The sequence below is a fragment of the Callithrix jacchus genome, chromosome 13 (assembly GCF_049354715.1).
Source record: "Callithrix jacchus isolate 240 chromosome 13, calJac240_pri, whole genome shotgun sequence".
Lineage (NCBI taxonomy): Eukaryota > Metazoa > Chordata > Mammalia > Primates > Cebidae > Callithrix > Callithrix jacchus.
In genome coordinates this window covers 121,278,631-121,306,055 of record NC_133514.1, presented here as the reverse complement: position 1 = coordinate 121,306,055, position 27,425 = coordinate 121,278,631, and the positions used below count along the sequence as shown (strand labels likewise).

Sequence of the window (27,425 nt, the reverse complement as noted above, 5' to 3'; positions counted from 1 at the left end):
CTCGAGGGTGGGAGGGCATGTTTCTTCTGGGTGAATTAAGGTCACCACGGGAGCTGTTCTTAAGCCGCCCTTGACATGGCAAAGAGAAAAAACCCAACAGTTTGTGTTATGCATATAATTAGAAGATCCTGTCAGTTATAAAAATGGTGATTTGGCCATTTAGTTATCTTTATACCTAATCGTAAAACGGTGTTGGTACTAAAGTTCAGATGTCCTGTTAAGCGAGAAAGAACGAAAAGGAATTAGTGCATAGCCAAAATAACCGTGAGGCGGGAAAGGAATGATTCACACTTTTCTGTAAAAAGCTAGTTTATAGATCATTCTAATTTAAAATATGTGCATCATAGCAACTTAGAAAGCAGGGGGGAGGGTTACAAAACTCCCATGTCCACCAATAATCACATTTGGAAAGACTGTAATCAAACATTTATTTCCACGTTGGAATCAGATGCAGGGAGCGACTCACACCGGTGTGAACAGGCTCTGCACCTTTCACTGCAGGGTGTGACCTGGGCCCACTTGGTTTTCATTTCCCGACGTAAAGAACTTTGGACAGAACGGAACACATCATCGTCCCAAACAGCGACCTCTTCTTCCTCTCGTCTCCCAGCTTTCCCATTTTCCTGAAGGGTTTTCAAAGCTCCCAAAAGGCCAGTATTTGCTAGAAATGGCCTCTCCAAATGACAATCTTTGATACTTCCATGGAAAACAGACCAGCAATGCAGACAGTGGCAGAAATCGGACAGTGGCACCAGTGTTAAGCGTTAGGCCCTCTGATATTTTACTGAGGAACACGGAAAACCCACACTGCTTTTAATGGCTTCCTTGTGAATATGTATCACTGTGATGAGGGGATGTCTGTGTACCTGTGTGTGGTACCCAGGGGAAAATCAAATGTTTCTAATGTCTCTTATCTAACAGAATGTGCACTAAGCATCAGTTCACAGCTTGATTTTATTTTACCAAGTATAGGTGAATTTTTTAACAGCAATAAGTTCAATGGTTTTAAAAAAAATCAAAGATACACATTTTTGATGATCCAACAATGATTCCATGTAGTTTCTTTAGCAAATTTATTTTCTATGTGTAAATACCATCAATTTATTTCATATGATTTTTGGGTACAGAGAAAGATGTACATTAGTGGTTGTTCTTTTTTAAAAAAAACCATGGAATTTCAGAACTGGAAAGGATTGGAATACCACCAAATTCCACCCTCTTCCTGGAGATAGGAAAGCAGCTTTGACAGGGCAGCGGCAGAGTGAGCGCGCTTTCCACGCCAGGCTCCCTCCGCAGGTGCCCGCCTGGACGGTGCCCAGGACAGGGTCACGCCCAAGCCTCACCCCGAAGCCTCACGGTACACAAATGCTGACAGGAGAACAGCAAAACAACAAACACCTCTATTGTGATTTAAAGTTTTCCCTTCATAAAGAATACTGAGAATTAATACCCACCATTTCCTTCTAAATGAAAAGGGGGAATGCCACTTTCTTCCTTGTTTTATATACAATATTTTGTAGATGGAATTCTAACATGGCTTAAAAAGCAGCCAGCAGATCTGCCGGTCTGAATGTTTCACGTCCTCTTTTTAAACGCAGCCCTGTGTCTAAGAAACTTTTCAAAGGGATAAACAAGTCCTCGCTCCCTGTTTCAGTGCTGGTAATCAGCAGATGAGCACGGGGTTGTGACACAAAGGCCTGAATGCAGGGCCCTCAGGTCGGCGGTGCTCGCAGGGGACAGGAAGGGCAGAATGACCCACGTGCAGCCCGAGGAAGGGGAGGTCCGGATGTTAGACAAACAGCCACTGTGAATCCAGTGATCTGAAGCTAGTTGGGCTGGAAACGTACCTGCAGCCCTAGTAATACAGAAATACCCCCGGGGTTCATGCGGCTCTTACGACACAGAATGGAGACATATGACAAAAATAGTATCTAGACTAAGACACGGCCGGGCCCTGCCTGCCAACCGCAGAGGAAAGCAGGTGGGGCCCGCACCTCCCGGCCTCCACGGGGCCGACATTAAACAGCGGAGCGCGGAAGCCCTTTAGCAGTATTTCCTAATTAGCTTAAACGTTACTGTTTCCTGTAATGAACTTGACATGTATTTAGATGATTTCTAGGGACTGTTGGCATTTATCACTCTTTGATCCTCAGTCTATGTCACCACAGTTGGCATCAGAAAGCTGCAGACACCCAGGTTCGCGAGGCCAGACACCTCTGATCTTACCTCTGGAAGGATTTTTGAAATACAAGAAGTCCCTTTCTCCTGCATTTTATTTATATTAATTATGTTAATTATTAGCAATTAATTGCGAATTCCTTACTTAAAAAAACTGAATTTACTCTGATTTAGTCAGTTTACATGTTGTAATTTCTATTCCAGCATTGAAATCGGCATGGTTTGATCTCTAAGGCTTACAATATCTGCCGGAAGCTTGGCTGGACTGGTCAGGTTCCCGGTTAGTAGCTTTACCGCTCCTTAAAAGCCACCTGGCACTTCCCAGGTAAAAACTACTGTAGCTTCTTGAATATCAGTAGTTATTTCAAAATTAAAAAAAATTGATTATATATCTTGAAATCCAGGAGCTATAAAATCATTCAATGTTTTAAGTCTCATCGAATGTCATCAGTGAGGCAAAGCTTATTTCAAGTTACGGACATTCCCGGTCTGGAACTCCGCTGCATGGACCCGCCATCGGTGACCTCACAAAGCTGCTGCTGCCGCCACACCACGAGCACCGAGCACCACCCCACCCGCTCCTGTCCCGCGACGCGATTTGATGCGCGACCGTTTGTTCAAGTGACCTGAGAAGCTGGGATTTTCACTTCATGCTAATGACAGGAAGGCAATTCTGAGTGGTCGTTTCTGGGCAATGCAGTCTCTGATATGCACGTATTTCCTACCACACCTTCTTTCACCACAGATATAAAAACAATCCACAACTAGGAGGCTGAATCTTTATTTTGGAAAAAAGCAAAAATTAAAAATTTCAAAACCAATGAAGATGCACTGAGACACTGCTTAAGTCTAAGCTGTCCACCTGCGTTGGTGGAAAAACCGTGGACACACACCCACCACGTGACCATCGCCCCAAACTACCTCCTCCACTGGAAGAACCAAGGAACGCAATTCAGAAATAATATGACATCCTGCATTTTATTCAATTCCATATGACAAAAATAGTACCTAGACTAAGACATCCATTTCAATCAGTAGATGTGTCAAGCCACGAGATTTAATAATAAAAAATACTGGGTCTCGGTAACAATCCCCCACAGCTCGGAGGCCCAGCCCTGCATGGCATTACAGTATAAAAATAGTGTCTCTCTTCGCCACGCAGAGGGACGGCCTCCTGCACGCTGGCCCTGCACGCGCACTCTTATTTACAACACTTACATTTCTCTACAGTTATATACACGTTCTTCTGGGAGAAGTACCAAACACTATCCGAGAAACAAAAAAAAAACCACACACACCAAAAAGGACACAGATAAATAATGGAAATATTCAGCTGCTGAAACACAGCCACCCTAAGCCACCGTTTTCTTTGCCTAACGCTTGCGACACCCCAAGCCCTCATCCCACGAGAAGAGATGGCACGGTGGGGCAAAGTCGCATCTCATCGCCATGGAAAACAGAGCTGCAGAGTTCCAAGTTCACTTCCAGTAGAAATAAACAGCTCATGAGTCTTTGATCCTCTTTGTTCAGCGACACGCTGGCAGAAGTCGCCCATCCTCTTACAGTGACTTTTGTTGCTGCCGTAGTTGTGTTAGGAGAAGACTGTTCTATTTTTCTGCCTCAACCGCAAAGGCTTTGCCGTCTGATTCTTTCTTCAGGCACGCCACTCCTGGCACCGTTACCCAGAGCAGCCCGTAACACTGCTGCTGTCGGAGGCTCACCGTGTCAGACGCCAGCACACGTGCAACACACGAAAATGAGGTAGTTCACACAACGCTGCCTTCACGCCGCCTCAGCTGCCCCCGCTGCCCGGGCCCTCCCGGCTGGAGGCTCAGCCATCAGCGCCAGGCTGCGTTCTGAATCATGAGGACACTGTGCTTCGCTTTCATCTGAGAAGATAATAAATAAATCAGGAGCTGGGAAAATTTAAAAGTCACAACTGACCGTCCTGCCTGATGCTTGCTGTTTCTCTTGGGTTTCCTGTCCACGTGACCAGTGCCACCAGGCAGCCACAATCTTGTCTGTGGGTGTCAGAGACCCGCTTACATGAAACTCAGACCTGCACAATGTCCTCCAGGTGCCTTCCTGGCTTGCACTGATGTCACCGTCCTAGGACGGACGCGCCAAGGTTTCCTTGGTGGGGGCGGTCATAGTTTTTAAATGGGCCTTGTAGAAAAGTTAAATAAATCATTTTAATTTAAGAAATGGCAGGCCCCGTTTTACTGAGGCGCTGACAAGATTGGTGGCTTTCCTGTGTAAGTGGCATAGATTCTTAATATTGTTTGACTGTAAGACAAAGCAAGAAATTAACAGTATTTTCCCCCATTTTCCTTAAACCAAAGTACTATTTATAAAATACTTTACATCTTTTTAAATTTTCAAATTATAGACAAACCTCCCTAATACAAAATACTAAAAGTGCAATAGTATAAATTAAGAGTTTGCAACCACATTATACAAACATTACTTTTTATTGTACAGTGTGGATAATGTGAAGTATTTTCTCACAACTGTTTATAGTGCTGTGAGTGATTTACGGTGACGTCTGTCTGTAACTTGCTCCCCAGTCACTGGGCTACAGACCACACTAGGAAACAACCGTCCATGTAGCAGCTACAAACATTTAAATTAAAAAAAAAAGGCTTGTTACTGACAGCTACTTGTGCACGAAAAGCATGCTATCTTTCCCAACGGAACTTCACAATTTTGCCTGCATTGAAATAATCCACTTATCTTTAGTAAAACAAACCTTGCTTTAGAAACAAAATCACATAGCCAGATGTATTCTGCAGTACAAAAGCTTCGTTTAAGGTCGGGCTATGATATTGTCTGTTACCCGCATAATCTTAACATTATAAATACTACAGACGAAGATACTGTCATGATACACAGCATTGGGAGAACGAAACCACGCCTTTGCGATGGAGAGTTCTAAAAAACATAGTTCAAGTGTCTAAGTCAAACGAAACCACCGAACGAGTTTCACTGGAATACCGCAGGGGACCGTTTCTCCCTCTAGAGATTAGTCGGTTTTAGGGGAAAGGAAGGGGACATGGTGTGAGCTCTTTCTGTTTCTAAGACGGTTTTCCAAGCACGTTTTTTGACGGAAACTTATTTAAAAGGTTGCAGAGTTCTCAAGGACAGTCAGGCTTGCCACTGAGAGCACCGTGCAGCGCTGCCAAGACCGCCTCTCAGCAGCCACACAGTGAAAGCGTGGAACTAAGGACAACCGAGGCAAGAGAGGTCAGATGCCTGTTGCACCAAACCCGGGCCCGGGCAGGGCAGATGAGCCAGTCACTGGCTAGTTGATACCAATCTCCTTGTTGTCCTCAATAAACCGCGTGAACGGGCGGCTGGCTGCTGTTTCCGAGCCTGCTTTGTCCAAGCTGACGATGGGTGGGCTGCTGCCGGTACGCGCTTTGTCCATCCCACTGGCCATGGTGCCCAGCGGGGGCAGGGCACTGCCCCCGAGACTCACAGGGAGCTGGGGGATGCCTCCATTCTGGATGACGGAGATCTCATTGTTCTTCATGGCCAGCCCATTCGTGATGGCTGCAGCATACTGGTTCCAAAAATTGGGGTCAACGTTCATTGCCCGAGCTGCCAGGTCCTTCTGGAACATTTCAGAGAACTTCAGGGCATCGCCCCCCAGGAGAGCCATGGGGTTCTCCACAGACAGGCGGCGGCCACGCCTCGCGGGGGCGTTATTCCACATGTGCGTCCCCATGTGCACCTGCGCGAGACACGGAGACAGCCCACGAGTAAGCGCCCAGCCACGGAGGCGGAGCTGCTCCGCTTCCACGGTGGCAGACAAGAGGGCCACCCCACTCCCAAGCACGACTCAGGGTCAACAAAACACAGGTGGACGTTTCTGGGCACTTTATATTTCTACATGCAACATCTCATTTTATTGAATACAATAAGCAAAACCAATAAATATAAATTAATGAATGTGGCCTTTCAGTTGACAAACGTGAGAGTAATCTTCCCTTAAGGTGTAAAATACACATGGCCACCCAGAGAATGTTCTGGAGCTCAAATGGTCCAGGTCTGGCGCCTTCACTCGCCTGAGCCCTGGCTCCCCTCTGGCCTCCCGGCCCCCACCCTGCAGCTTCTGTGCTGGGACTCTTTGTGCCTCTCTCATCTTGCTTTCTCTCAAACAAGGGAACAATAATACTAGAACATCCCAGGGCCACCTTCGGCCAGCAGGTCCTCGGGCGGTTCTTATATGGCCCATACATGCCCTGGAGAAACCACAGGCACCAGTCTTTGGGCTGTATGAAGAGGCTGCCAGGGCCCAGACAGGCTGGCTTTGCAAATGTGCACTTCACAGACGACAGAAACCAGCCATCAGCCAACAGTACAAGGCACTGCCCAGAGCCACCCAGCACTTGCCACACCCCCTCTCTAACGCTGCTGCTGGGGTCTCACCCAGGAACACAGCACAGTGCTGGCTCCCCAGCCCCACCCCAGGAGCTTCTCACCCAGCACCCTCCCGTGGGCCATCTTGGCAGCCACAAGGATGGAACCACAGGGCCCGCTGAGTGGCCTTGCCTTGGAACTGCTTGTATGATGTGTGAGATTCAAAGCTAAGTTTACTTTCTATCAGATTCAAGAGGGCTCTGGGCCCTGGGCCTGCCTACCAAGTTGCAAAATGAGCGTTCTCATCCCTAACTAATGCCTAACTCCCGCTGAAGCCATCAGAGGCCCAGCTGCATGTGTCCCCAGGAGAGGCCCAGGCTCCTGTTCCTCCCAGGGCCGCTTAACAGGATGCAGTCTGTGTGTGTGTGCACAGGGACACACAGGCGTGCCAGACACCACACACTACCTGCACATTTTCATGTGCATGTTATACATGTATGGATACCACACCCCACGTGGGGCACCCACACAGGCACATTCATACACGATCCTACACACATGGACACGCATGGCTACACGCTACTCACATGCACTGTACGCACCCACATCACACCCTACTACACACATACACGCTACTCACCCACATGTACACCCTACTATACAACCACACCACACACATGCATGTACACCCACGCACACCCTGCACACATCACACCCTACCATACACCCACACCACGCTACTCACCCACATGCACACCCTACACATCACACCCTGCGACACACCCACTCACCCACACACACCCTACACACATCACACCCTACCATACACCCACACCACGCTACTCACCCACATGCATACCATACACACCCATACCACACATGCACACCCTACACATACACACCACTCACCCACACGCACACCCTACACACCATCACACCCTGCGACATACTCACCCATGCACACCCTACACACCCACACCACACACATGCATGTACACGCACACTTCCCCCACACGCACACATCCTACTACACACCCACACATATACATATACGCCATGCTACTCACCCACACGCACACCCTACTGCACACCCACACCGCCCCCCAGATGCGTGGCTTCTGGTCCCCTGGCCGGGACGGGAGCAGGACCTCTGCCGCTGGGACAGAGGAAGGTGCCGAGGCTCGGCCGTACCGCAGCCGGGGCTGGAGGCCGTCGCGCTCTTACCTTCAGGTTGCCCTTGGTGGTGAAGGCCCGGCCGCATATGGTGCAGCCGAACGGCTTCTCCCCGGTGTGTGTGCGCTCGTGGATCTGCAGGGCGCTGGCTGAGGAGAAGGTCTTCCCGCACGACTGGCAGTTGTGCTGCTTGGGCGTCCGGCGCGGCGGGGGAGCCAGCATGGGTGCCAGGCCCGGGCCCATCAGTGTCTGAGGCCCAGCAGGGACCTGGATGCCCGCGGGCAGCGGGGGCCCCTCGCCCAGCGCCATGGCCTTGCCGTGGCCGTTCACCTCCATTTTGATCAGAGTGGGCGCGGCGCCGGAGACCGGGCTAGGAGTGCTTTGGCTGGGACCTAGAGCAAAGTTGGGGTCAAATAACGGAGAAGGCAGCTCTTTCAATCTGTGCGTCAGTAAGTGCTGTTTTAAATTACCCATAGTGGAGCAGCCCCGCCTGCAGAGCGCGCAGACGAACGGCCGCTCCTTAGTATGGCTGCGGTGGTGGATTTCCAACGCGCTCTTGCAAGCAAAAGGCTTGCCACAGACACCACACACAGCGCTGGGACACTTACCCCGCTCTCGGCTCAGGAACAGCAGGCTGAAGGGCGCCTCCTCCTTGATGCCCGCGCGGCCAGGGGCGCCTCCAAGGCCCGGGGCGGGGGGCGGGCTATCGGGCCTTTCGGTCTTGAGTGTGATTTCCTGGGGCTCCTCCTGGGTGCTGGGGCCTGGGGACTTGGAACGGAAGCTCTCGCCATTGCTGGGGGCCGGCGACAGGGCCTGCGAGGATGAGGACTCGGACAGGGCGGGGCTGCCCGCGCTGCGGCTCTCCAGATCGCCCACAGCCGACGACGAGTCGTTGCTCAGGCGGTCGCTGTCCCCGGACCCGTTCTCCACGGACTTGAGGCCGGCCAGCTGCGGGCAGCTCATGACCGAGTCCATCATCTTCATCTGGTTCTCCAGGGCGGCGATGCTGGAGATGACCGAGGGCGGCGACGGTGGGCAGGACCCCGCGTAGGACAGGAGCGGCTTGGACGGGTCGCCGGCCGCGTCCTTGAGCTCCGCGTCGTCCTCCATGGAGTTCTCGTCCATGTCGTCGTCGAAGCTGCTCAGCGTCTCGGCATTCTTGTCGTCGTAGGCCAGCTCCGAGTCCATGGCGTCCTGGAAGCCCTCGGGCAGCGGCGTGTTGGGGATCTGGCCGCCCATGTGCATGCGGATGTGCTGCTGCAGGACTACGGCATTGGTGAACTTCTTCTGGCAGATGGGGCATGAGTGCTGCACGCGCAGGGGTGGCTTGGCGCGGTGCACGCCGAAGTGCGTCTTGAGGTTGCCCTTGGTGGTGAAGGCGCGGCCGCAGATCTTGCATTTGAAGGGCCGCTCGCCCGTGTGCGTCCGGTAGTGCATCTTCAGCGCACTCTGGCAGCTCAGCACGCGGTGGCAGATGACGCACTGGTTTGGGTCCGTCATCTTCTTGTCGATGTTCTCCACCAGCTGCTGCAGCTTCGAGGTTTCTGACGTTTGCATGGAGTCCAGCAGCCCACCGAAGGGAAACTGGGCCTTGAACTGCTCAGAGACGGCGGGGAGCCCGGGGCTCCCGAGGCTTGTGGTCGCGCTGTCTGTGGCAGCAGTGGCTGTGGGCCCGGCGCTGGCCTGTACTCCCGCAGGAGCGTCCCCGGCCCTGGCGTTGGTGCAAGGCAGGCTAACCGGCTCGGCTTTAGTCAGGGGCGGCCCGCCCAGGAGCGGTTGTGGGGACTCGGCGGTGGCCGCCACGCCGGACTCGGGGTTGTTGAGGCCAGGGGACAAGGAAGCGCACTCGCTGGAGGCGGGCGAGGGCCTCTGTGGGGAGCGGCTGGCGGGGGTGGCGCTGGGGGAGTCGGTGTAGCCGTGCGTGCCGGGGACGGTGGGCGGCAACTGCAGCCCCACGGACGTGGGCACCGTGGGCAGCACGGGCTTGCTGTCCAGCCAGGTGGTCACGGGCTTTTCAGGGGGTAGAGACATGCCGTAGGGGATGCCCGAGCAGGTGGGCACGTTGTCCAGGTACTCGGGGACTGGGTATGGGTTCATCTGGATGTGCGGGTACTTCTCCTTGTGCCTCTGGAAATGCACCTTCAGGTTGCCTTTGGTGGAGAAGCGGTTTCCGCAGATGTTGCACTTGAAGGGCCGCTCGCCCGTGTGCGAGCGCAGGTGGATCTGGAGCGCACTGTCGCTGCCGAAGACCTTGGCGCAGAAGCGGCATTTGTGCTTGAAGAACGGGTCCTCGGCGCTGGCCTTGGGCTCGAACACCGACACGTTGGGCGGCTTGCCCTTGCGGTGCTTCATGAGCGCGGACAGTGGGTCCAGGGCATTGGCCGTGGCCGCGATGCTGACCAGCGGGTTGGGGAAGATGACTCCGCTTGTGGAGGTCTGAGGTAGAAGTGGGCTTGGCAGGCCAGGCGCTGCGCCCAGCAGAGACCCGGGGCCCAGCGCGGGCGGCGTGGACGCGCTCTGGGGCTGTGAGGAGGCCGCGCTACTCTGCGGCACCGGGGTCGGGGCAGCAGGGGTGGCGCTGGGGGCCACAGGGGCGCTGGGCTCGGTGGGGCCGCCGGGGGTGCTGGCGCCGGACGCAGGCCGTGACAGGGGCTGCGCGCCCTCAAAGGCAGCCGGGGCGACAGGGCCTGAGCCTGCGGGGTTGGGGGCGGGGGCCCCGGCCGAGAGCGGGAGCGCGGCCAACCCGGGCAGCTGCGTGGGGGCCGGGCCCGGTGCGCTTGGGGCGGCCGCGGGGCTGAGGGAGGGCCGCGGGGGCGGGCGTTGTATCAGGGCCACTTGGCTGCGGATCTGCTCGATGAGCTGCAGCTGGTGAATCTGCTGTTGCTGCAGGGCCATGAGCTGCTCCAGGATCAGGGGCACGGCCGCTGCCGCCACGCCACCACCTGCGCCTGAGCCGCCCGCCGCGCGCGCGCCCTGTGAGAACTGCGCCACGGCCACCTTGGTGCTCAGCAGCGCCTCCAGGGTCACGTTGGTGCTCGGCGCGCCGTAGGCGGGTGCGGGGGGCGCGGGGGCCGCGGGTGGGGGCCGGGGCGGGTGCGTGTCCCCTGCGGGCTCCACGTCCATGGGCTCGGCCTCCTTCTCCACCGGCCGGGCCTCGCCCTCCGCGCCCTCCGCGCCCTCCCCGCCCCCGGCCTCCTCGGCTGCCTCGCTCTCGGCGCGCTCGCTGGGGGAGCTGGCGGGCGAAGGTTCGGGGAAGTCCTCGGCGGGTGGCGCTGGCGCGTCCTCGTGCACGATGAGCACGGGCGGGAGCTTGGGGCAGCTCCGCTGGTGCTCCAGGAGGTCCGCCCACTTGAAGAACTCGGCGCAGCATTTCTCGCACACGCTGGTCTCCTCGCCCCCGCTGCGGCTCTCAGGCCCGCTGTCTGCGTCGTCCGCGCCTTCCCCCGGGGCGGCTGCAAGACCAAGAGATTGCGTCAGCCAGGGCCGGGCGCCCGCCTCGGTCTCAAAATTTTGCACGAGTAAAATCAATATTTTTTATTTTGTACAAATTACCCCACTTCAACATGTCTGACGTCCCAGCGAGCGCATGCTATGACTCTTTCTAGCTAGCTAATCATTTTCTTAGCCCAATCCATCAAATTATGAGGCCCTATCAATTGTGGATACTGCTTCCTAATGAAATTCCATAGAAGTCATTGATTTCCAATATTTTCATACAATCTGCGGCTACCCTGTCTGTTGGGTACAAAGCCGGCTTTCGACGGGCTCATTAGGATTCCCCTTTACCGTCCGGCTTCCTCATTTCCAGCAAAATTAGAGATGCCTTTGCCAGTTCACTTAACATTGCTAAACTAATCTGTAACCTCTCAAACTCACATCAGCACCTGACAGGGCCGCGCTGTGGCCGGTGTGGTCCCCACCACGCGTATTTCTCATCTTCATGCAACACGGACAGTCCAGATTTAAGGTAACGTTATGTACAGACCTTTCAGGTCAATGGACGTTTACTTTATGTAGGCAATTTTGCCTAAATACTTTCATTTGTGAACATAACAAAGAAAACATGAGCGTTTCTTACATCAGCTCAGAAAAACAATCTCCCCCGGCTCAGAGCAACAGAGCAGTCCCTCTCTCTCTGCCCTTGTCCTTTCTTCCAGATAGGGTACACGTCTGCATTTTAGGATTTGCCAAATGCGTATCAGTACAGTCTAGGCATAAAACACATCATGTTTAACACAATTAATTGGCTCTGTCACATGCAATATTTCTTGGCAAAATGAACTAAAATTACATGTTACTGTTATCAGCCAATAGAATTCAGTGGTTTGTTAACAAACTAGAAATTATATATTTAAAGTTCATTTCTGTTGACATGTTTAACATAAGGATGTAGTCAGACACTTTTTGTACCTACTTTCATCTATTCTCACAGAAGACTTAGCAAATTACACACTTGTGCCACAGTGGAAACCCTCTAATTGGTTACACATGTTTAATTACTGTTGTAGGCAGCCACTTCCTCCTCTGTCTCCCCTTACCCTCTTGTGCCGAATAACAACCAAGTTTAATGAACAACTCTAATTCACACCTGATCAAATAAATAGCTATACAGGAACGAGAAATCAACATATAGCAAGGTTGCTACCTTCCATTTTTTTGGGTGGTTGGGGTAAAAACTAATTTCCAATAATTACTCAGGTTCTCTGTGCTTGCCTGGATATTACTGACTTGTACCTGCTTTTTGTCAACTCGCAGATGGACTGACAGCAACAAATCAGCTCCAACAGACACAACGACAGCTGCACATCAGCTCTTTGTTAAACGCGCACCGTTGAGTGTGAGAACGAAACATCTTCAAGACCGTGTCCCCGGAAATAATTTAATGTTAAGGCATCAACAAACGCATTTGCTAAAAAGCTCCACATTTGTTGCTGACGTTGTTTAGGGTTTTGGAAAAAGAATAATTTAGCACTGAGTTCAACGGGGAATTCTGATATTAAAAATGTCCTGTAACAACATACTCTACTGGAAAAGAAACATATTTTCTGGAGGCTAGTTTGCGACTATGAGGGCATTATTCCTAGGTAATTTATACATGCCTTTAAAAAATTATTAGCAGTGTTCAATTAGCATTTTCTTAACTGGCTAAACCATCTGAAGGGGAAAGAAGTAGAGCTTGCAGCCCATAAAACCTGCTAGACTTTTAAACTAAATTCAGCACCGAAGATCAGACTGCACCAAGAAGTCTCATTACTGTAGGAGGCAGGAATGTAATAGGTATCTGTAATGAGGTTGACTGTAGCTGGAAGCAAAGACACAGCTGATTTATACTGCAGATAGGCGCATTAGCAAAACAAATACTCCGGGTACTCAACTTTGCTCAATGTATGCAAAATCTAATTTTAAACCCCCAAAGGTTATGGAGCAGGGCAAAAAACAAAAAGGCCTGATAAAATCTATAACTTATTGCTATACAGAAACATTCAGGCGGTATATACATTACAAAGCGTGTATCTTACTAAAAGAATGCTTTTGCTTTCTATGGAATATGTATTAGAGATAGTTCTTCGAGAAAATGCTTTAAAATTAGGTTGATTCCTGGATCATTAAAAGTGAGTTGAGTGTTGAAAAAATCAACTTACGTAACCACAAATGAATTTTATCTTGGAAAATGAACATCTCCCAGATTACGGCACAACAGATCTTGTGGTTTTTTTCGCAAAGGTCCTGACCCAAACGAGTCTCTATTTACCTTAGCCACCTGCATTTTACATTCCCAATAGTTTTTGTTTCTTTTAAAATATGCTAAGTATTTTAGGGTTCACTTCCTAATTCAGAGATGTTGGGAAGTGTTCCCACACGCAGTAACTTCACTTTTCCCACTGGTAAGTTTGCTGAATTGCAACTGTTTCTCAACTGTGGAAACTGTGCAAAGAATGTTTAAGCACTTTCTGCCAAACAGTAAGTCATTCCGTTTAAAGCAACTATAAGTGACAATTAGCAGTACAATGAAAATATTCTTTTCAAAGTAAAATAAGCTCCCACTTACTCCTTCAAAACTGAAAAAGGAAATTGTGTTAAAAATGGTATTGTGATCATCTGGACCCGTTAACAGTTCATTCTGTTAATAAGCCCAAGGAAGCAGACTATGCTGGATTGTATAAGCAACGCTCCATAATAAATTTGACTTTTGACTAAAACAGACCTTAAAGGTTATTCCTAATGAAGGAAAAAAAATTTCAATATAATTCAGATTTATTATTTCAGGCAAACGAATCAGGATCATCATCTATACTTTCTATTGAGGTTTGTATAAAATACCAATAATGTGATCACCTCAATTGTTCTCACGTGCTCAAGCTGTGGCTGCCTCACTATCATCATTTGAATGTGATTAGCATTCCATAAGTTGTAGATCAGATTTCATAACGTAGCCCCGAATAAAAGAAATACAGGTTAAAAAAAGAACGACCTAACATATCACACACGGAATTAAAATTTTGTCTGCATACTTTAAGAACGTTATTAAACAACCATAGTAAACACTTGACTGAACTGGTTGTAGGAAATAACCAAACTGAATATATTTTACTAAGGACAGTTCTTCAGAAGCGGCAAGTGCCGACTTGCACAGTTAGTGCTGGCTTCTGATGCACTCTGAAGAATTAAAATAAGTTCTTATAAACTGCCTCTGTGGCTCTCCTCATGATGATGATTAAATGCATATATAAAAGTGTTTATGTGCTAATCTGACATTATTTACTTATGTTGAAGTGCTATCTTATAACAAGCAAACCCATATGGCGAAAATCTGAATTTAGTCCACAATTTTATCACATAAACTTCTAATGCCCTTTAATCCTACCAGCATTTAAAGCCAATATTATGTCGGATTCAAATGTATTTAACCATCTTTTAAAATTAAACATATATGAAACTGGCCTGTATGCCCCCAAAATAGAAGTGATTACATTCATTAATTAATATGGCCTAAACTTTTTATGTCAAAGCAAAACCATGTCAGTGAGGCACTGTAACAATAGTGCCACAGTGACAAGTTTGAGAAATTTATTTCCAATGCAATGTTCGTTCTCCCTCTTTGTTTAAGGGGGTGAATTGAAAAGCAAGCATTGCAAACATTATCATTCATGTGAAAGGAACTTATTTTTTGCATACTGTTCAACAGCACGGATGGCCAGGAATGTGATTATATTAGAACAAGTTAAGAAAAATGCCAACCCGTTCACTAACAGAACTTAGCCAACACTCTTCCCTTCTTGGTGAGTGTATTTGACCAGGGCTACTTTCAGGAAGTACCAACCTATTTGCTGCACTGCTCCTGTGAGAACATGAAGGCGTCAGGACTGCTCTGCCACAACCCCCGCTTAGCTGATCGCACACCCCCATGGTGCACTACACGGGATAAAAATGCAGTTATTTTTCCATTTAATTTACAGCTGCCCTAACGTGTTGTTTACACCTAAGACGTTCAGGGTCGCCATCACTGTGGGCATATTCCTATCTGTCTTGTGTTTCTCAGTTGTACAGAAGAGGGGAGGAAGGTCCCACGTGCCTTTCAGAGGAAACCTCTAACAAAAGGGTAGCTTCAAAGATGATAGTTTAAAAAATACATGTATTTTTCCCTTCTCATGTTTAACAAAAATGTTTGTGTTCTTAGCGGTGACTCTCGGAGTGAAAGGAGCCCCTCAGACTGTTTCTGCTCCTCGCTCAGTTTTAATTCTGATCTGCTATAGAATCTATCTATCTTCTAAGGAATGAGGTATCAGAATGACAAGCAGAATTCTTAGCCTTTATCTTTTTAAAGCCACACGTGAAAAACATCGCTGTAGTGTGTGTGTGTGTGTGTGTGTGTGTGTGTGTAAAATGCAGCTGTGTGATCTCCAAGCAAACCAATCCTTTGATTTGGTTTTATGTGAGAAATTACATGAGAAATAACCTAAGACAAGTTTTTTTCTTCTTTTTTAAAAAATAAAAGTTTACTTGGACTAATATTACAATGCTCGATTTTTACATACATTTTGTGTTTGCTTGTATATGAAATGTGTAGTAAGATACGCTGTAACACACACAGGATATTTAAGACATAAAACTTTCTTCCAAAATTTCAAGCTACAGTCCTAACATTTCAAGCACAGTGACTTGTAAATAACCAATTACAAAGTAGCATTAAAATAGGTGTTCTATAATTTTCTTTATCCATCTCAAAAGCTCATCTTTAATACACTTCTGCTGCATATTTTTTACTCGTTACAATTAACGAAAGGAGAAGCGGAATTTGTTTAGTGCAGGGAAAGGGATGTTACCTTCTCCACTTCAGTTAGTAACTTTAAAATGCCACATGGATCTTCAAGAAAGGAAAACGGACTTTTCCCTTTGCGTTTCCATCTCTTACAGATCCAGAGTGCATTGTTCCAGTTTTCCTAAATTGTTAGGAGACACTTAATTTTCTTGCAAATTAATTCTTTTTAACTCCTTATGATCGCTTTGAATCCCATAAAGAAAGATGAATTATCACATACGGAGCCCAAGCTGTGAAACAGGAGGAGACAAATAGAGACGCCTACTGTGTTTAACAATGTAGAAGAAATTCCAGACGCAATAGAAAAATTTTCTGTCCTTTCCCCGAGACCTAAGAGCGTGTGCGCACCGCGCTGAACAGTGGAGGGCGCTCCTGCCATGCTCAACGCGGCTCTGACCGCGCACTCCGCGTCAACGCAGTGGCCCACACCTCGCATTTGTTAAGTGACGACCACCTGTGGCACAGCCACCAACTGTCTTCTGCTTTAAACATTTGCAGTTTTTAATCTGTGCGCTGAAGCAGCAGGGAGGAGACACTGTTGCCTTCATGGGCCCACGCGGATGGAGCAGGGCAGCACTGGCACCTGCTTTAACTATCTGCCCTGGACGCTGCTTCAAATAATAAGACGTTTGTTACACTCAAGGTTGCACAGTAGTTCTTTCATTTAGACGTTATGCGGGAACCACACTTACAATGAACGCACATGCATCGCTATCTATGCCTAATGAGAAACATGCAGACCTGAAATCTGTCAGCTGAGGCAAACAATTTCAATCCAAATTTGAGGAGGGAGTGAGAAGAAGGTTTTGCTAAGTCACTTTTGGTGAAGATTATGCAGATGGTTTAAATTCCAAGGCTGTGGTCTCACTGATTTGACACATGAAATTAAACGTGCTAGTCCATGACATGCCTACTTGAAAGCACCTGAACACTGGCCATTTTTCAAACCCGCTATGCGTAAAAGTAAATATGCAAGACCACTTACACGTATAAATGCCTACATCTAAATAGCTCTAGAGGGACAAGGGCCACGCTGCATCCAGAAACACAGCTCCGGTCGGCTGTAACCACCGTCAGCCCGCTCACACCTGGGGTCAGGTGATGGAATCACAGCCATCATTTGTCAGCACTGTATGGCACAGTTTCATTTCTACAGGCAAAGGTTCTGCACATATGAAAAAAGTCATCCCAGAAAAGCCACTGCCCCAGGTCGTGGAAACCAGTGACTGCACGTACTCAGATCCTACAGTACAATTACCAAACAGTGCCTCGAAGGTCACCCTGGAAAAGAGGACCAGTGATGCCCACGAATTTCGACAGAGTGCCGCGGCACCTGCAGGGTTAATTAAACAGTTCAAGATGCAATAGCTACACAAAAGCAAGCCATTTTCTCCTCTTCTTTAAGAACTATAAACACTTGTGCTGAACTAGATGGCGTCTGAGAAGCTGTGCAGCACGGCGCAAGCTCGCGGGAGCTCTAGTTAACACTCAGATTCAGTGTTAACACTTAACAGAACAGTGGTGAGCCCTGTTGCCAAGGTCAACAGCACAGATGCACTAATTGTATTATGAGCTTGACATCTAGCGGCCACCCCTGGCAGGGCAAAGCAGGCAAAGGTTAAATCAGCAAGGCTTGTCAAAGCACTTCTAACTACCCACCTTCAGGGAGAGACGGTCGGAAGCTGGCCAGCACTCTGCAACCCCACCTTTTCAGACTTCAGACAAAAAGGCTTTCTGCGCTGAGCTGGCTGCTAATGCTCTCGGAGAATGCAAAGGGGGTAGGGGTTTTAGATAGTAAGCATAACTAATCTGAAGGTGATTGAAAAAGACAGGCCCGCAGAGGAAAATATTCAGACAGCACACTGGCATTATCGGGTCCCCTCGGTGGACAGTGTCTCTGTCTCAAGAACTCTTCCCTTTAATTAAGAAACAAATCAATCTTCATCTTTAACATAGAGACCATTCCATTATTATCCTACAATTAATATTTTATACTTTCTGGAACATGACTGGCCTGGTTTGCTTTGAAATCACTTAGCTGCATTTTAAGTCATAAATGTGTTGAAATTACATGAGAGATAACCCGATTCAGGTTTTTTTAAGATAAAACTTTGCTTGGAATATTAGACTGCCCAATTTTTACCTGCATTTCACGTTTGATCATGTGTGAGACACGCAGCGACCGAGGTGCTGTGACCACGAACACCTCCCTGCAGCAGCACTTCAGCTCACGCCGCCACGAGACTAAAACATGTTGGGCTTCTTCTGGCAACTAATCCATGAATCATGCAGGAAAATAAAAACTAACAAGAACAAAAATCCTTCCTGTTATCATATTTAAAAATCAAGCTTCTAGAAACTCTCTGTAGCATTCAAAGATGGTGCATAACCTCATCAGAAGTAAAAACGATTTTTATTGTACCTAAATAAACGCTGGTGCCAATCTTTTTAAGAATGCTGAATTCCAACTAATGGTCAGCACACAGAGTAGAAACCCTGGTTGTACTTTTGCTGAATTACCCCCAAAAGAAAATCTTCTTAGGGCTACCTGGAGATGAATGGTATAGCTTTTTAGAGATTGCAGAATGAAATGGGACCCACTTTTGCCATCATTTTGTATACAAAAAAGAACCAGCCTGCTAAGTAATTCCTGCTGCTACTCCACACCTTTTTCTTTCTCTGGCTTTGAACAACAGATCTAAAAATACCGGATAATGCATATGCCATGGAAGTTTCAAATGGATTGCCCATAAAATTCCCTAACTCTGTTACATAATCAGCTCTCTCTCTCTGTAAGGTGGGAATTAATTGGCAAGCTTTTTTGTTGATCACAGAAATGTGCATTTTTTAAATAGTTTAAGTTTTTTAACGTTGTTTTTAAAAGAAATGTTTGCAAAATCTTCTTTTCCTCTTCCCCCACCCAACCCGGTTACTTACTTTTTACCTTTCATGTTTCAGAGAAAGCAATCTGCCTGTGAATGTTAGAAAGTGGCTCCTGCATTGTTCCTTTTGGTATGCTGAATTGTAAATGTGTGTAGTGTGCAGGGGAGCACCGAGGGCAAACCATGCATATACAGATAAAAGAAACAGATCCTGCGCCAAGCACTGGTGGCCGAGCCTCTTTCCCTTCATTCAGGCACAGTCTGTGAATACCACTGGTAAATTCTTAAATCACATACTCACCACATTGAAAAGGATTTTTCAGACAGCCGTATACTTCTAAGTTGGCAGAAAATAAAAACACATTTTGAAGCAATGAGTGCTAACAAACAAAATACAGGATGGTAAATGGTTTTAAATTACAAATCCTTTGGTTCCTTCTTAAATACGTATTTTCTAACAACAATAAAACACATCTTTCTTAAATTGTGTTTTATACAAGAAATAGCAATATTGTATCTTTTAAAGCTTTAACTGTGATTAGAAGTTTTAATTAATTTTTTTAGAACAAAAATAGTCAGCTGCCTCAAAAGATTACTAGTGGTGCAAAGTTAACTGGACCCCCAGGCTGCAGCACCTTTTGTTCTAAAATAGGAATGAGATAATTTGCAAGTAAGTAATTCTGAAAGACATCTTCTGTTAGGAACGTCTCAATGACTCTTAATATATGTATGTGTATATTTTTTACAAAAGGATGACTTTGGAACTTTACATAAATTATCCTTACTTTTTCTGATTCTAGACACGTCATCATGTTTCATTCCTGCAGTGATAAGCTTTGGGTAGCACCAAAGTTATTTTTGTTTAGAATCTTTTCACTGCTTCAAAAATAAATCATAATTCTCTGGGCATCTCTGTCCCCCGTTAGACTAAACATTTTTGCATATAATATTTGTTCTGCATGATATTATCAATAGCTTTCCATTTTACTGCTTGTAGATGGACCTACTGCTTGAATTAATATGTCATTCCCAGAGTGATACAAAGGGATGATTTACTTCGTTTCTAAAACATTGTAAACTGACGGAGCTAAGTGGTAACTTCCGGCATGGTCTGTTTATTTCCATCGCATTTAACAAAATTACAATTTTGAGACGATCTGATTCAGGTTGGAATAATTTGGTTTCCACACCTATTTATTTTAAAAACATTTTTACTTAGTTATCTTAGGAACGATGCTGAGTGTGACTGGGTAGCACACTAATGGGGCATTCCTCGACTTCACAGGGAACAGAGTGTCTGCTATGCTCCATGGACAATCTGCTTGGAAATAATTAAATGAGAGAGAACTTAAAAAAAATAGTTTGCCTAAACTATCCTCAAACAAGCATGGAAACAGCTCGGCCAAGACTCAGCCCCAGTGTATTTTGGGCCTGTTGCAAAATGTGACCAGGAACTGTGAAAAATACAGGCTTGAGAAGAACTTTAATTCTACCATGGGTAAAATACCGGAATATTCTGCATCTCTAAATAAATTCGAGCAGCAACAAGAGGAATTCAAAATAGAACTTGTGAATAATTTATCCCATCTTAGGCTTTCAAATATAGGCGATATAGCCCTCTACATGTTTACACTATTAAGTTCACCATGCTCACATTTCTGAAGTGAAATTAAAAATGAATAGCAGCGCCTCAGCTTGTTAATTGTTAAAAACAAGGGGTTTTACTCTATTAATTAAAATATGCTTTAATAAAAGGAGACACTGCACATTTTGATAACGACCCTACAAAGCTGAGAAGTATTTACATTGTTGCATTTTGGGGCGGCTGTGAAAGCCGATTTTAAGCTATTCAGGAGCCACAATAATAAAGCTTTAAAATTCCTCACTGGGATGCAATGTAGTTCTTTTGAAGGAAAGACTGTCTTTCTCATTCGGCAGAAATAAATCCATTCATTTGATCATGTAGTCATTGAGGGCGATACAAAACAAGCCAAGTGTGAGAAATTCTATGTGATGAAGTAAACAAAACAAAAAAAATCCATTTCCATGACAAAAAGATTCTTTGTCCTTAATCTACCCACCATATGCAAGCGTTTCTTTTTAGCATATCGCCTGTTCTAATCTTGGCTGACTTGGCTACGCAGATAAGACTCCCTTACCTCCACTGCAACAAAAAGCCCCCAGCAAGCTCACTCATTTTATTTAATTCATTAATTCTGCAGCCGCGTCACAAGCCTGCTCTCGCGTTCTCATCCGACATGGGTGTCTACCTGCTTTGTCAAACTTTCCTCCACTGTGTGGGAAACTCTTCCGCCCCGTTTCCTTTTCGCAGACAGTCTCATTCTCACAGTAAAAAGATCACCATCTGCCTCCAGCAACTTGTAACAGGTCAATCATAAAAGTTGGCCTGCCTATTTTCCTAAGGAACAAATTATTTTACGTTCGAGCTGTGCTGCAGACTCGGGGTCGCGGCGCCGCCCTCCGGGGCCCTCCTTCCTGCCGCCCTGGGGGCTCCGCGGGGCGCACCGAAGCCTGGGGCTGCGGCCTGAGGTTTTAACTCGACCATGGGGCCCGGAGCACCCCAAACTCGGCGGGGCTAAAGTGCCACTCTGGGAAGCCCAGCCCTCCGCCGGACTCTAACTTGCGCGGCGCCTGCCGTTCGCTTTTGGAGGTTCCAAGAAGGAAGCTCCCAGCAGCGAAACGACTGCAAAGGCGTCTCCAGCGCCCGGCCTCGGTGGATCCAGAAAGACGGGAGAAGGCCCGCGCAGACCCTGCAAAGCCCCGGAAACACGGGGATTCTGCCGCGTGCACAGGGCAGGCCCCAGGCCGCCGCCGCGCTCACCCCAGCCTAATTCCCCAGGCGGCCATTAGGCAGGGCCGAGACCCCGACCTTCCCCTCGCCTCGCAACGCGATCTCAGGACGCGTCCACGCGCTGGGACGCGCGGGTCACCCGAGGCCGGCGGTGCAGGGGGCCGGGGGCGCAGGCGGGGCTGGGGAGGTGGCGTGGGGCCCCCGGGACCTGCGGCGCCGAACAAAGCTGGCTGGGAAGGCGGCGGGGTCCCCGGCCCGCGTCCAGCGGTAGGTGGGCTCCGGTCGCCTTCCCCGCCGCCGCGCTCGCCTCGGGGTCGCTGAAGCCGGCCCCAGCGTCCGGGTGCAGAGACCCTGGAGGACGGCGCGAGGCCTGAGGCGCCGTGGACTCCCTCCCGCCCCGGCCTCCGCCCGGGGCCGCGCGGGCTCCGTGCCGTCCTCGAGCCGGCCGCGGCCTCGGCTCCCTCCGCGCGCAGCTCCCCAACTCCGAGGAGAGTACGCAAGTTTACTTCGCCCACAACTCCATCCGCGGCCGCGCGCGCTCCGCCGAAGCACCCGGGTCCCCGCGGCCGACCTGGCGCGGGGCGGGCACTTCGCTCGCGGGAACCGGGGAACTTTCTCCAGCTCCCGGACGCACGCGCGCGGCCGCTCCCGCCGCACGCGCTTCCCCAGCCCGGGCAGGCAGCCCCAGACCCCCGGCCACCCCGGAGCCCCGGCCCTCACCGTGCTCGGGAGCCCCGTCCGGCGGCGGCAGCTCCTCGTCCGACTTGAGGTGCTGAGGCTTGGCCTGCTTGCGCCGGGACATGCTGCTAGTGGCGCTCGGGCCCCGCGCGGGGCAGCGACATCAGCGGGGCGGCCGGCGGAGACGGCGCGGGGAGGGCGCGGGGCGCGGGGCGTGGGGCGCGGGGCGGCGGCGGCTGCGCGGGCCGCGCATGGGGCTGAGCAATTAGGATGGTGAATAATGCATGGCCATTAGCCGAGGGCCGCGCGGATTGGCCGGCCTCCAGCGGACTCCGGCGGCCTATGCAAATGAGGCCGCGCTCGCAATTAGCGGCCGCGCCGGCGAGGAGGGGCCGCGGCGCCTCGGGACCGACCGGGGCGCGCGCTGCCCGGCGCCGCCTCACATCGCGGGCTCCGGCGCCGCGCTCCTCGGCTGCCCCCGCTGCGGCTCCGGCGGGCCCGGGTACGGCGCGGGCCGCGGTGGCCGCCGCTCCGCAGGGCGCAAGCAGCAAACTTTGGCGGCGTCCGCGCGGCGCCGTCTCCGCCGGCGCGCCGGGCTCGCCCCTTTATAGAGTGTCTGCGCCGCCGCCCGCGCCCCGCGCCGCGCCCCCCCGCCGCCGCCGCCGGGCAGCCCCTCCCGGAGCGAGCGGCCGCGGGCAGGGCTCCGGCCCGGCGCCTTTGTCTCTGCCCGGCCGCTCGGGCGCCTCCCGCTACGGGAGCGCGGGGTCCGCCGGCCGCCTCCGCTGCTCCGCCGCGGTTCACGGCGCCGCTCCGCGCAGCGGCCCCGCTCGGGCTCAGGTGCCCCCCGCTCTCCGGACCTTCTCGCACGGCCCCGCGTCCCCTCCGCGGGCTCCCACGGCGGCCGGCCCGGCTCGGAGTCTCGCGGCCGGAGCGGAGCGGAGTGCGCACGCCGGGGTGGCAGGACTTCGGCAAGACCAACTTTCCGGTTCGGAAGCGGCGCTGGCCGCGCGGCTCCTCCTCCCTCTCCCTCCCTCCCCTGCGTGCCCCCTCCCCTCCGCTCCCCCCTCTCCCCGCCCCCCAACCCGCGGACCCCACCGACTCCTGAGCGCCCGCCCCGCCCGCCGCAGCCACCGGGGCCGCCTCGCGCCCGCGCCAGTCCGCCGGGGCCTCTTCTCTCCTCCGGCGGCGGCCTCTTAAATGCAGGAGAGGGAGGGGACCGCAAGGCCCCGGTATCCCCACCCAGTCCCTGTTCCCCACGAGCGCGGTGGCCCAGGCGCCCGCGGAGTGGGCAGCGATCGCGATAGAAAGTTCCAACTCCACCAAAGTCCCGCGCGTGGCCCACCGTGTCCCCGGGATTTCGGGGATGACCTGGGGGCCAGGTGAGGGGTTGCGCACTTTCGGATCGGCCCCACGCCCCCAGGGCAGCTGGCGCGGCGCGCTCCCTGCACCGGCGCTCGCCCCCTCGCCCGCGGTCGCACGCACGCGCTCTCGCCCCGCGTGCACAGGCGCGCACTCCCACCCGTGGCCGTGCACCCGCCGCGCGCTCTCCCGCCCGTGTCCTCCCTACCCGAGCGGCAGCCAGAATGTGTCCCAGGCCCGGTAGCCGCCGCTCCCGCGACAGTGCCCGTCGCCCTAGTGCGCCTTTTTTCATTTCCTAAATTTCTGATTTTTGCCCTTGCAAGTGGCCCTGACTGGTGCGAAGCGTCAGCACAGATGGCCTCCTGGAGCTTCCCGAGTCGTTCGCTGGGGGAAGCCAGCGGCGAGCGGCCGGCCCGGGGTGTTCCGAGGGCCGCCAGCTCCAGGCAGGGCTGGTGGCGGGGGGTCTGCCTGGGGGAGGAATCCCCGCCTGCTCCATCGGACCCCGGCCTGGCGCGGTTCGCCGCGCTCGGCGGGCTGCCTTCCATTCTAGAATCTTCCCGCTTGCTTGCTTCCCAGCCCGCGTTCTCCCGCCCGCCTTTAATTGTGTAAGTTTGACGAAGTCAGAGCTTTGGGTTCCAGGAAAAGCGCTGGAGAGTCTTAGAGGAAGAGAGGGCGCAGGTTGGGGTCATCTCCAAACATCCCCATCGCCACTTTTGGAAAAAAAGAAAAACTAAAACACCCTTAAGGTTGGTTTCATTTTGCCTTTTGGTGGCAGGCGTATTCATTTGGGTTATTTTTTTTTCAAGACAGACAAATAAAAGATGTTTGAAATCTCGAGTTATCCGGTTTAACATACACATCGAAGGCGCTTTTCCAGTTAAGCTACGGGGGAAATGTTTCTATCTCGCGGTTAGGCTGCGAACTTTTGCAGATGCTCAGGCTTTGGGGGGATGCTCCGGCATCCAGGCGGGGAAAAGTTTGCAGCCTGGGCTTTGGGGCGTGCGGAGGCGGGGGGCGGGGGGAGCACGAATTTTTCTGAGAAAAGAGGGGCAAAGAGACGTTGCGGGTGGGGAGAGAAAAAAGGAACGCAGCGGGGAGGCGGGAAAGCAGCTTGGAGAATGCGAGTTTCTGGCAGAATTTACAGGATTAAAGAGTTTGGGGAAGTCGCAGAGCTGCAGCGGAAAGGCAGGGATCTGAGACTACTTTCGAGACCGCTGGTGGGCCAGAGATGGGGTTGAAGGTGTCCTAGCTTTCATGGCCTGGTTAGTCATGTCACTCTTCTCTTTTTTTCTTCCTTACCACTACTACTGGTTATTCTATTTTTTTTTTTTTTTTAACCGACACACATTGGGGAGAAGCAGGAGACTGAGGTTCCCACTGCGTCTGACGCCTGTGGAGCAAGTCCAGAGCCAGCTGGACTCGCAGCCTCTGGGCCCGGCGGCACCAACTCCTCAGTGGGTCATTTTAAGCGCGCTGCGCCCACCTTTTCTGTGGCGTAAGGCCCGCGCCCCCTGTCCCGCACCCCTCTCTCCAACAAACTGGCAGGGTTTCCTGAGGTCTTTCTGGGGCTTCCAAACGCAACTGTTTAATGTCATCGATATGTTTTGCATTTCCTACAAGGTGTGGACGTGGGAGGATCTCCTAAGTCCCTTCAACGAAGGCAAGCGTGAGGCTCTGGCCCTTTATTTGTAAGAAGCAAGCCTTCAGATTGCAGAAGTGTCGCGCGGGTCGCCGTGTCATGCGCGAGTGGGAGATGGAGGAGGCTGGCACGGCGCTTCCGTGGACGCAAGTGAACCAGGCATGAAGGCAGGGTGCGAGCTATGCCCTTGGCCCAGTCCGGCGTGGGCGCTGTCCCGGGTTCCGGGCGGCGTGGGGTGCAGAGAACCGGAGAGTTGCGGGCTCCCCAACGCAGGCTGGGCTCTGGGATTTCGTTGGAAGATCCGGCAGAACCTTGGAGGAGAGGGCCTGGGAGGCTGTGCGTGCAGCGGAAACCTGTGCGAATGTCCCCACAGCTGAAATGGTGCGCACGAGTAATTTCTGCGGCGTACCCTTTTAAAAATTGACCTAAGTGAACAAGATCAATTTTTTATTTCAAAGCAAAGGTAGAAGACAAAAGGCATGCGACTTCCTGACTGGCTTGTTCCTCCTTGTTTTCCTTCCCTGCACTCGGATCAGAAACTTTTCTTTAATTGCTCTTATTCAGTGCGGCAACTTTTAATAAAAGCGCTTGTATCGTGAGCCTGAGTTGCAACCATAGATACATTGCGAAGTGACAATGTGTCCATGGAATATTTTCACAGATGAGGCAGGATGTGCTCTCTGGTCGTGCCCATGTTAAAGGGACGCTGGGAAGTGTGCCTGTGCGGTGCAGACTCGGAGGGAGTGAGACACACACACGCGTCACCACATGACCACTGTCTATTAATACTGTCATACCTAAACACTCGAAAAAACAAAAGTTGCTTTTCTTCCCTGTAATTAAATCTAATTTGTTAATTGTCTTTCCTCTTGCAATGTTCTTTTCATCTTAAGAGGTGACACATTATTATTTTGTCTGTCTAATATTATTTACAAATTAATGTTGTATATTTTACGTTAGTGAAACATATAATTAGGCGTTTGGTTCAATCCGTATCATTTATTCAAATAAAACAAAGCCTATCTGCAAGACTGATTGGAAGTTGAATAGTTGGTTCTAATTCACCATCGCAGTCACAGTGTATTGAAGCTACCTGGCTTCAGAGTCACAGAAGCTAGCTGTACCTACGGTGTATTTGACGCTTTGTTTACAAGTGTTTATTTTCCCCAACCACTTAATGAAAAAAAGTATTCAAATATGAGGCCTTTCCTTTTCTGTCTTCTATCACTCCTCCCCCCACCCAAAGTTCCTTTCTTCTGCTCTCTGGACACCTCTCTGGTTCCTCCCCAACCCCCAAGTTTTGTTTTAGGTTCTTAGGGTTAAATCCAGCATGATTTTGTGCCTTTAATGCTGTGACAAGTGACTGCTAATTGGTTCTCACTTGAGCAAAGATATTACCATACTAATATTATTATTGGTAAGAAGAGGTAATTGATAACACCACCTGCCACTCTGGGGCAATCAGGATGATAAATGTTTCCATCAACAGGAAATCTGTGCTTGGTGTGCCACAGCCCAACGCAAACAGCATGTCAAGTGCCAATTATAAAGACGTTGCTTTTTCTATTACATTGTGGGGGGCTAGAAAACATGTAGCCAAAAATTATATTTATGGATTTTTAAAAACGCTTTTTCCAATCCTGTGTTCGCCTACTTGAAGATGACTTTTCCCATAAAAATAAAATGTTCTACGTAAATAAACCAGCACATTGCTAACTGCCCTGTCCGCACTGGATACAACTGCTGTGAAGTCCTTTGCTTTCAGAGCTATGGAGATAAATAAATACGCCTAAATATTTTTAACAGATGCGAGCCGGTGTGGAGTGTGTCAGTTCATCTTGGTTGTGTGCTCCGCAGCATTCCTGAATGTTTTTTCCAGGACACCGTAGCTTCACCTTAGGCATCAGAGGCAAACATTCCTTGGCTTTTTATGGCATACACAGAAACATCAGCTCACGGTCGCCTTCGCACGGAGGGATGCAAACGGCGGTGAAGGACTTCTCCCCTGATGGCTGAACCGTG

The 27,425-nt window shown here is 50.4% G+C and overlaps 1 protein-coding gene and 1 long non-coding RNA gene across 4 annotated transcripts; one reads left to right on the top strand and one right to left on the bottom strand.

The window, feature by feature from the left end:
- Positions 1–936: 936 nt before the first annotated feature.
- On the bottom strand, positions 937–22,987 carry SALL3 (spalt like transcription factor 3). 2 transcript variants are annotated; one of them, XM_035271394.3, is made up of 4 exons: positions 22,448–22,541; positions 8,322–11,165; positions 7,765–8,105; positions 937–5,911 (listed from the first exon to the last, which is right to left on the bottom strand). In XM_035271394.3, exons 1-4 carry the CDS (start codon positions 22,527–22,529, stop codon positions 5,480–5,482), a joined length of 3,699 nt encoding a protein of 1,232 aa, XP_035127285.3. In that variant the 5' UTR covers positions 22,530–22,541; the 3' UTR covers positions 937–5,479. The 2 variants fall into 2 exon arrangements, with proteins under 2 accessions (XP_035127285.3, XP_035127284.3); XM_035271393.3 differs by having other exon boundaries at positions 7,765–11,165; positions 22,448–22,987.
- Positions 22,988–23,955: 968 nt separating this feature from the next.
- On the top strand, positions 23,956–27,210 carry LOC118146941 (uncharacterized). 2 transcript variants are annotated; one of them, XR_004733117.3, is made up of 2 exons: positions 23,956–24,510; positions 25,385–27,210. It is a non-coding gene; the product is annotated as an uncharacterized LOC118146941 (long non-coding RNA). The 2 variants fall into 2 exon arrangements; XR_008476127.2 differs by having other exon boundaries at positions 23,956–25,026.
- The last annotated feature ends 215 nt before the right edge of the window (positions 27,211–27,425 follow it).